The 10,255-nt window shown below is 49.5% G+C and overlaps 2 protein-coding genes across 2 annotated transcripts in view; both read right to left on the bottom strand.

Annotated features, from left to right (window-relative positions):
• CDCP2 (CUB domain containing protein 2) overlaps positions 1-2,053 on the bottom strand; it is a 12,575-nt gene extending 10,522 nt beyond the window's left edge. The window contains exons 1-2 of the mRNA XM_009993595.1: positions 1,978-2,053; positions 10-246 (exon numbers count right to left, since the gene is read on the bottom strand). Coding sequence (XP_009991897.1) covers positions 10-246; positions 1,978-2,053 — 313 coding nt within the window. The remainder of the gene's footprint in view (positions 1-9; positions 247-1,977) is intronic.
• A 4,389-nt stretch (positions 2,054-6,442) lies between these two features.
• LOC104385152 (NADH-cytochrome b5 reductase-like) overlaps positions 6,443-10,255 on the bottom strand; it is an 8,770-nt gene continuing 4,957 nt past the window's right edge. The window contains exons 4-6 of the mRNA XM_009993565.1: positions 9,481-9,585; positions 8,270-8,473; positions 6,443-6,646 (exon numbers count right to left, since the gene is read on the bottom strand). Coding sequence (XP_009991867.1) covers positions 6,443-6,646; positions 8,270-8,473; positions 9,481-9,585 — 513 coding nt within the window. The remainder of the gene's footprint in view (positions 6,647-8,269; positions 8,474-9,480; positions 9,586-10,255) is intronic.

The raw sequence follows: 10,255 nt of genomic DNA on the forward strand, positions 1-10,255 counted from the left end.
TTTGGCCACAGAACGTGCCCAGCAGGTTGCCCCGGTCCTGGGTGGCTCCGTTGTAGACCTGGAGGTAGTCATAGGCACAGGCAGCGTGGTACTCCAGCAAGAAGTGGCTGAAGGAGAGCAGCACGGAGGAGCCCTCGGCCACCACGATCAGCCACGTGCACTCTGTCTCGTAGGGGTACGGGCCGGGGAAGTTGGGGCTGGAGAAGTTACCAGAGGGGGCTGAGAGCACCCCCCCGCATTTGATGCCTGGGGAACACAGAGGGAGACGTGATGTGCCCTTTCCAAGAGAAGCCTAAAAGGATGGAGATGGGCTGCTCAGCACCGGCTCCATCCCACCAGCAGCTTTACGGAAACACCAGCACCCTGCACACCCGCAGCAGACTTGTTCACCTCTTCTTTGGAGGACACGTGTCCCTCCACCACCTTTCATCCCTCCACCATCCCATGCTGCCCCCCCAGCCCCTGCACTGCCCCATGGTGTGGCTGCAGCAGGGCTCAGCCGTGCCTGTGTGCTTGTCCTGCCACCAACAGCACGGCATTCCCAGCTACTTATGGCTGGGAAAAGAAAGTAGGGAGTGAGTTTTAATCATGCAGTGTTTCCAGCCCTTCAGGTTCATGCCTCTTGCTGGTGATGCTCCCTCCATATAATGGTGGTACCAGTGGATTCAAGCTGGGAGAAATAGGGGTGAGGGGCTCCATGCCCTCAACAATGAGTTATGCACGTAGGGATTGATTTTCTAATGAAATCTTTATACATGGTTATTATAAAATAAAAAGGGGGAGGTGGGGGGGGGGGTGCAGCTGCCACATTCCCCTCAGTCTGATTAGGGTTGGGGTGAAGGGGTTGGTATAGTGGGCACATACATCATGTCTGGGAGGGACACAGACCCCAGGGGACATATGTGGGTTCCCAAGCAGGGCTGGGCACCCGCTGCCATCAATCTGGGCTGAGGATATTGCAAATCAATAGGCAGGCAGGACTGGCTGCTCTGCATCACACTGGCTGGTGTGGTGACCTCCCAGTGAGGGGCGTCCTGTGGGTGCAAGTGATGCTGCACCACAGGAAATGGGCAAGGGGGGGATGTGTGTACATGTGTGTGTTGGCACAAGCAGCAGAGCTGGCCAGATCTAAAGTCTCCTCGCTAATTACTGGGGATGGGCAATAAAGTAATTCAGGGCTGGTACTAAAGGAATAATGTTAGTGAAATAGCTACCCAAGGGGCAGGTAGCCACAGGGCAGGTAGATGGATGGATGATGGGCTGGGAGCCTGGAGGTCCTCTGGGAAGTCTGGGTGGGTTCAGGCAGCACTGGTGGCTGCTCCACCCCCAGCAGCACCCACACCAGGGGCAGGATGAGGGGCAGGATGGGGTTTGATTTCTGACGCAGCCTTTTTGTAAGAAAGGCCTTGCTGTTTGTGGGGAGGAACACTGCTCCTCAGCAGTTACTAGGCTGACCTGGCCCACCCTGCCCCCCAGATCACCATGTTGTCTGCTAACCCTGCCCTGCATCTTATCCAGGTAAGGTGAGGGGTTTACTACATGCACAGCAACACACACATGCATACATGTGTCTATCCATGTGTCTCTCTCTATATATATTTATATAAGTACGTGCATATGTATTTATATAGGCAACCCCAGAAGTTAACAAAGGCTTCAGCAAAGCAGCTCAACACCACGACAGGCCAACCTTGCAATCTGCAGTAAAATCAGCATGAAGCAGAAGACCAAGCACGGGGCAGTGTTCTGCACTTGCTGCCACACACACACAGCAACCCCAGATCCCAGCTCCTTTCCTCCGCCCAAGCTGGGGGATCCCTGGCCTGGGCAACCCCCTCTCCCTGCATGGGCTGAGAGCTGGGACCCACTTGCACCCCAGAGCCACTGCAGTGCCCACAAACAGCCTGCTCCTCCCCAGGGACCACGGATGCCCAGCAGCCCCAGGGTCCCCACTGGGAGCTGGGACCAGGCTCTTACCTCTGCTGGGAGCATCCCCGAGAGCCCCACACAGCAGGGCCAGCACGGCCAGGCAGCCCACCCCTGGGCACCCCATCCTCCAGCAGGCAAACCTCCCCTCACCAAGGCCCGAGCATCCTTTCAGAGCTGTCTGTCTGGCAGGAAAAAAATAAATAAAGACAGAAATAAATAAAAAGCAGGAGGACTAGAATTAATAGCGGAATGAATAATTCATCGCTTGCTTGAATTAAGAGCGGCAAGGTAACTTGATCTATTCCTCCCTTCCTTCACTCAGTTTTAATGATCTGGATCAAATGTCCCAAGGATTTACACTATACCAGATACCTTGTCAATACACTATATTTAGAAGAGATATTAATGTTTCAGATATGGTGTATAACAGCAGTAAGTCTGGGCTGACAATATGCCCTTAAGGGGCTATGAAAATAATTTAGTTCACCGGGCAAGCCAGCCAACCAAAATGGGAATTTCAGCCTTACCATGGAAAAGCACCTCAGGAATTAGTGTGATTTATACTGCAGCACCCACTGCACAAAGCCAAGGGTGGTAAAGGCCAGAGAAGCAGGGAGCTGGATTTAAAGACACCCGCGTCTCCACGTCAGCTGCCAGGTCAGCATCCCTGCAGTGAGTGCTCAGGCTCAGCAGGATGCTCAGCCTGGGAAAGCAGCAGTTGTGAGCAAATCCCACCTTCCCTGAGGAAGATTAGAGAGGAATTGTGAGTCATGGGTGAAAAACATTATTATAGCACCTGCAAAGGCTTTGGAGAACTACCAAGTTCTTTCACACCACCTCATGCTCCTTCTCATGCAGGATGCACTTGGCTGAAGGTAGTCAAACCTTTGTGTTGGGTGGGAAAGATGTGCTTCTCATGCTGGAGAACACCAAACCCAGCAGCATTTCAGTTCCTTCTCTCCCATCAAGGAGAGACAAGACTTTCTTGCTGCCACAACCCACACCCAGATGAATGCCAGGAAACAAAAACCCACCAGGGCTGCCTGGCGTGAGGCACCTGTGCTAAAAAAGTCACCTTCAAAGCAGTAGGGCAAGAAGCAGCAGAGATCTGTAAATCACAGGCAAGAAGACAAGTTGCATTTATTAATTAAGCAATGAGGATCGATGCCTGAGACATTTCCTGTGGATTAATGATGGGCTGGGAGGAGCTGATAGCCTGAGGTGCAGCTAAGGACCATTAACACCAACTGGTCATTAATCCCCAGGAAAAGCTCCGTGCCCAGGTCATTAAGTGCCTTCATATATTTATGGGTAATAATAACAACAATAATATTTGTACAGGTTCTGTCCCCGGTGCCTGACCTCGCTGGAGCCATGGTGAGAGCTGGTGGGACCACTGGGACATGCCAGCCAGGAGCCTTCTATCCTGAATCCAGCTGAGGTGGGGGACATCTGGGTATCTGTCCTGGGGCGCTGGGCACTGTGTCACCCCACAAACACCAAAAGCAAGTGCACGTTGGAACAAGGAGATGCTCCACTCGAGTGCAGGCTCTGGGAGGTGGCTGAGACACTGGCACATCTCTGACTGACCCCTCAGGGATGTCACAGAGCTTAATTAGCTGCTTCCCTAACGGCCTTGGAGAGGAGGACTGTCCCTGTGCCGTGGGGACAGCATCCATGGCAGAGGTAGGAGAGCTCTGGCACCACAGGCTGTGGTGCAGGGGCCTCTCCTGCAGATTTCCACACCACAGCCCTGACTCAGCCAGGAGAGCTCGGCCCTCCCTACCACAACCCTCTGGGCTCAGGGACAACACACTCCACAGCTTCTCCATTCCTGTGTGATGGAGCAACATGTTCATCCATCTCTGGCAACACTCACCATCCTCCTGCCCTTCCACCACCAGCCTCAGCTCCAAGACAAATCCCAGCACAGAGCCAGCACCTGGGACACTGTTTCCTGTGTGGCTGCTCTTCTCCATCCCTCCAGCTGCACTCGGCAGTCCCGCTTCATGCCATGCATAAGCGATACCCCCAGGAGATGGGGGGCCAGGGCTGTGCAGCACAGCAGCTGTGCCTCCCTCCCAGGAGACAGCATCCATCACCTGCCAGCACATTCATCCTCTCCTGACCTGGGGATGGCCCTTCTCCAGCTGGGCCTGATTCCACAGGGAGGTCTGGCTGGAGGTGCTCTGACTGCAGCCAGAAACACAGCGGGTGATTTCAAGGTGTGCAGTATTGGGGCTGCTTCTATTCCTCTGCAGACAAATTTATAAATCATGAGTAAAAAAGACATTTGATTCATTTAAATAGAAAGGATGTGATCAGGACTGTGAGGCTTCAAAGAAGATCAAAGGTTTAAATACGATCCCCAGGAGAAACAGGAATTATTTAGGCAGGGAATAATGAGATGAAATTAAGAAGGTATTTAGGCTGTGCATGAGGAAGAAGAAAGGAAGCAAAGCAAAGCCCCTCTCCCCAGCACAGCACTGCACGGGTGGTGGGGGCTTCCTAGGGAGCAGCCAGAGCACCAGAGCACCCTGCCTGCACCCCCTGCCCAGAGGCAGGGTGCAAGCCCTGGCAGCACCCCCAGCCTTTACTACAGGGAGCTCACCCACCTCCATCTCCCCACATCTCCCAACAATCAACAGCGTCACCACCATTTCCCTACAGAACTGCCCCCCTGGGGCACTTCCCAGGCCTCCAATGGGAAGGAAACCTCTCCTCTTTCCTCAGCAGGGAAAATCCTGCCCCAGAGCCTTTCCATCCCGCAGCTCTGCCTTTGCAAGACCGCCAGACCAGCCTCTGAAAGGGGCTGTGCCCACGGGGGGTGGGTTGGGAAGAGGGGACTCCTGCGAAATGACAAAAGGCAGGAGGGGGAAGGGAAGGGCAGAAAACAGAGAATGAAGTGCCCGTGGGCAGTTTAAAGCCCCCTTCGAGTTCGTATTTCCAAGGATATTGTCTCCCCCGCGGAGAGTATGTCGTGGCCAAGCCCCCCTGTCCCCTCCGGCGGGCGGCACCTCCTCCCGCTCCGCCTGCCCTTGCGGGATTGCAACCCGCAGCATCCACAGCCTGCCCGTCTCTCACCACCCTCCCTCTCAGCCGGGAACAAAGACGGGAGGCTTCGCGGCAGAACGGCCGGACCAGCTGGTTGGGGTTTAACCGTGGTGGCCCATATGTGCTGAAATACCCAGACATATCGGGGTTGCATTTAAAGGAACAGGCCCAGCTTTCCTGCGGAAAGTTGTCGCTTTCCCCAGGCGAGCGTGAAGTTTTTTTACCTCAGGCCTTTGCGGCAAAAGCCTAGAAAGGCAGAATATTTAAAGCAAGAAGGGTTGTTTAAGCAGGGTTTTCAGAATATGAAGTACTCGAGGGAAATACTTTTGCCATGTTCCTACCTAAGGCCAAAGTAAGGAAAGTGACCAGGGAAAGAAACTCCTTATTTTATCAGCCCCCAGGTGACTTCCAGGGGCTGAAGAACAGCTTGCCTTGCCTTGGACCTCCCGTGGAAAACTCCCTGATGTCCCTTTGCTAAAAGCCAGAACCCTACTCTAGGGTACAAAGATGGCTTTCTTGTCAGCCCTTGCTCAGAGGAAGTGAACATAAAAGCTGCAGCTACAGGGGACAATTCCAGACATTTGGTAACTGGAGACAAATCTCAGCACTGTGAGGAGAACCAACACTTCATCCCAAAGTGCAAATTGGAGCCACTAGTTTAGTGCACATTGCTTATATGGAGTAACTCTGCACAAAGGAAAGGTTAGTTGAGATGAGTATTGTTTGTTAGAAGTAAACAATGAGGCACAAACAATAATGCAACAATGTCTGTCACAACCCAGGAAACATGGGATGAGCTGGGAATGAACAGAAGAAGCCAAAGGTGTGCAGAAAGGCTGTATTTCCAGGTGTAGTTAGCAAACACAGAGGTCTAAGGAGACAAAAGGTGCTCCTTCTCCTCTCCATTAGTGAGCAACAGGGCATCTGAGGCTCACAGAGGCTGAAGTCACTTGCCTGGCATCACCCAGTCAGGTAATGACACAAACAAAACTAACCCCATGGACTCCAGTGCCAGGCCAGACCTCCACTGTTCCCTTGACCATGCTGTCTTCTCCTCAAGGACTAGATCTCTCCTCTGATGTGATAACAGGGCACAATTCCACTGCAGACTAACACAGATCATAAAGCAAGTCACCAGTCTTCATATTACAGCAGAGCCATGTACTTGGATGCTTTTTAGTACCCTTGGGAGATCTGTTAATATGTCATGAGGAGACTTCCCCTAACATTACTATGCTGTTCCCTGAGGTGTGGGTGATTGTAGCAGCTGCTCTGGAGTGGCACCTGATGCTTAAAACACTTTCAAGAGTGAGAATCATACTGGAGACATGTATTTGATCCAAGGGCCTATGAAAGCATATTCACAAGGAACTCCAGATGACCAATTCTCAGCAACATCCTCAGAGAAACAAGGATGCCTAAGGCTTGGCCTAGTGTTCCTCAGGTCTGGAATGTCCTGCTAAAAAACAAAACAGGATCTTTCTTCAATTCCTGCAGCTTTCAAGTATCTACTCATATCTTCATTGAATGCAGAAGAGCCACAGATTAATACAAATGGCTTTCTTCTACAGGAATTGATTATTGTCTTCATCAAGTCTTCATTGAGACGGCCAGTGTATGTGTTCTCCTGGTAGCTCCAAGGAAGTTCTTCCAGTGATGTTTCCTGAAAAGACAAAAGGTTTGCAGTATGCCATGTTAAAAGGGACAACTGATTGCTTACTGCTGAATCTCCCTCTTCCCCTCAGAGTATTGTACAGGATGTTTGTCACTCCATCTGGGTAGAGCTGACCCATCCCAACAGTTACATTCCTCTTCCAAAGCCCAGATCAAATCCTTCCCTGTCACAAGATCTCCCTACTTGCTCTGAGCAGACTGAACCAAGCCAGAGTCCTTTGAGAACCACTTCCAATGATGCCTTTTCTATTCTCAAGTCCTAAACCCCAAGTCTGTTCCTCTCTACTGCCTCTTCCATCCCCAAGTCTTTCAGTCCCATCTCCCTTGATCACAACGGGAAGCAGCCAGCCCTGCTCCAAACACAGCTCTGATCCCATGAGCAATGTTCGATCCCATGGTGGTAGATCCAGCAGGGACTCCCCTACTGCTACTAATCAGAAGCAGAAGGTGCTCTGATGTGGTGGTGACAGGCAGCAGGGTGAAACACAGAGAGACAGACATGTAAACCTGAAAAGGGAGGATGCAGGAGTCAGCACCAGACTGCCACAAACCTGCTAAGAGAAAGCAGCAAGGCAGAGATGTACACATGGGGCAGCCAGTGTTGACGGGGGTCAGGTGGGTTTCTTGCCCTTCACTGATTGAATTTCAAGGCCTCCTCATGCTCCTGAGGCAGTGCTGTCCTGAGCAGGGTGTTTAAGCTACATTCCCAGAGACAATTACCAGTTACACTCCTACAGAGCAACTGTGGGGGTGCCTAGATCACAAGTACTTTTCTTTAAACCCAACCTCAACTTGCTGAGGCCCTATGTGGAACAATGTATGAGGCAGATCCACCATGAGAGATAGCAAAATTATTCATCTGAGAAACTAAAAATGCAGTGGGATTCATTCCCTTAGCATAAATAATTCTATATCCTCCCTGCGATGAATCCTGATTTCTGAGGGAATTAATTTTCAAGTATCAAATCTGTGCAGAATACAGGCAACTGTGGGACCAAGTAGAAATGAAAAAGGCTGCTCATAATGTAAGATCACTGAGAGGTATGCCCTCATCCCATGGAATTGGCAGAGAAAGTAATTTTACAGAGGGGGAAACAACTCCAAGAAGTTGTAAAATTAGTCAACTGGGAACAATCATGGCTGGGAAGTTGGTGGTAACATAGCAGAAGAACATATCTCTAGCCATGAGCAATGAATGATAGGGATAGATAATGATAGAGATATCTGTGCTGAAGATAAGGACAGATTAAGGCACTGATAAAAAGTTTATTTGCTGGGAGTCTCCCAAAATCAAGTTTTCTTTGCACAAGTGTTTAGGTGCATCTATAACAGTCTGAAATTGGGGAAAACAATCAGCAGTGGGCACACATCAGTGGGTCCGACCCAATAGAACAGCTACCAAGGAGGTAAAGAGAAACAAGCAGCAATGGTTGCTTCCCTGAAATTCTCCAGACTGGTAGCAGTGTGAGAATATGCAGCAGCTACTGGATCCCAAAATAGCCTTGATGACTGGGAAAGAATTAAGATCATACTCATGGAAAAGCAGAGGAGGCAGAGGCTCACCCAGAAGACAGAATCCTCGCACAAACATGCTTCACATCCCCTTACTTACCTGGCTTAGGACGTAAAATATTCTGATGTTCCAGTACCGAGCCAGATCCTGGAGAAGAGGCTTCAAATAAATGTTGCCAAAAGTACGGAAGCAGCCAACAAGGGTTACAAAGGTTTCATCCTCCTCGTCGCTTGTTATGGACTGGAGGATGGGAAGCATTGGTGCAAGGCCAGTGCCAGATGCCAGCATGAGGAGTTCTCCATGCTACCAACAAAACAGAGGCTTTTGAATGAGCTGTGGAGACTGGGAACTGCTCATGGTCAGCAAATAGATAAAAAGAAAATTTTACTATGCAACTACCATTCCAGACCTTGGTTATAATTAATAAACATTTCTCCAGCAAGTTGTTTCAAAGATTGCTCAGATGCTCTGCAAACTGCCAGTACACAAACCACTCAGACAGCCCCTGAATGCAGGCACTTGCAGGCATGACTGCCACGTTCTGCCCCAAATGGTTATCTGGAAGCCTTCAAAAGAAGGGAAGGGAATAGTAGCCTAAAACAGCAGGGAGAGTATTTCAGGAAGCAGAACACAATTGCTCTGCGTGTAGCTTGGCCACTGGGATTTTACAGCCTATATTTTTTTGGCAGGAAGGAGGGGGAGAAGATCTTAATGATCAGTGTTTCAATTTTGCTCTTCATTTGAAAGGTCAGAATTAAGTAACTGAATTAGTATGTGTGAGAAGCCCTCCCCTGAAATGGGATCTGCCTCTCTTTGCATCCAGCCTGGTATCAGCAGGTGGGATCAGCGTTTGTGGAGTGGCTGGGTGATGTGACACCTCACTGGAGCTGCAGTTCAGGAAATGCCCAAGGGAGAAAGAGATCAACACCTCCCCTTGGCTCATGCTGCCACAAAACAGCCATGTGGTTCCAAGAAGGCAACATCCAATCCATGCTCAGTGCTGGTGCAAAGTAAGTTCCTTTTGTTACAGCCATCAGGAGCTTTCCAATGCAAGTGATAAAGGGAGTGCCTTGCTAATACTTCCCAATCTCCTGTCCACCTTCCCTCTCCTCTTCTTTCTTAAATATTCTACACTTCAGTAAGGTGTACTTTCTCTAACTGACCTCCAGTGCTGGAGCACTGTACAAGAACCCAGGAAGCCCCTAAAATAATCATGAAAACAGTAACCAAATGGGTGTCTTCCCTTTGGAGTAGTAAGCAAAGCTAGCTGCCACGAGCTGAAAGCATCCTGTGTCTCTCAAGGAACTAACCTTATTAGGCTGATATGGGAACCCTCCAAACGGCCCACGCCAGAAGACCATGTCTCCTTTCTTCCATGTTTTTATGTACTGTGACATGAGCCCAGCTTCATAGCACTAATAAAAAACATTGCACAAAAGAATAATTATACTCTGTTGGAAAGTGTCCCAGCTTAAAGTCAATTATAAAGTTATCTACATTTAAACAAGAAGGGAGCAAAAAAGCCCAACAAAACCAACGCAATCATTTCATGTGTTTCGAAAGAAAGAAAGAACATTCCATTTGAAAAATAACTCAAAGTAATACCCAAACCAAAGACATTTAAATTAAATAATATTGAATCAATTCCAGCTTGACTATAATGTAAACACAACCCACTCTCATGCAGTCCAAATTTCCAAAACTGGAAAAAGCTTATCAGAGTTCTTGCTTACAAAGCACACAGAGAAGAGAGTCCCAACTGCAAAGCACAGCCCAAGCCTTCAAGTGTTCTCCACATGGCAGGGTGTGGGGTCTGGAAATGCCCTCTGGATACTGATAGTGACATAAACACTGCACTGCTCTTGTTTGATTTCAGTCTCTCAGATGCAGTGTGGATACAATTAGTGACCCAAAGTCAGGTTTCAAGATTATAAAACTCCTGTTTCCAGAGCAGATCATCTGGATGCTATGGGATTCCTTCACATTTTAAAAAACCAAAACTTTAATTTGTGCCTCATGGAAGAAAAAGCATGAGCAAAACCTGACTTACTTTCTACCAGGCACAGACAATATTATCTCAGGTTC

Source organism: Chaetura pelagica, unplaced genomic scaffold (assembly GCF_000747805.2).
Source record: "Chaetura pelagica isolate M959 unplaced genomic scaffold, ChaPel_1.0 scaffold433, whole genome shotgun sequence".
NCBI classification, from domain to species: Eukaryota; Metazoa; Chordata; class Aves; order Apodiformes; family Apodidae; genus Chaetura; species Chaetura pelagica.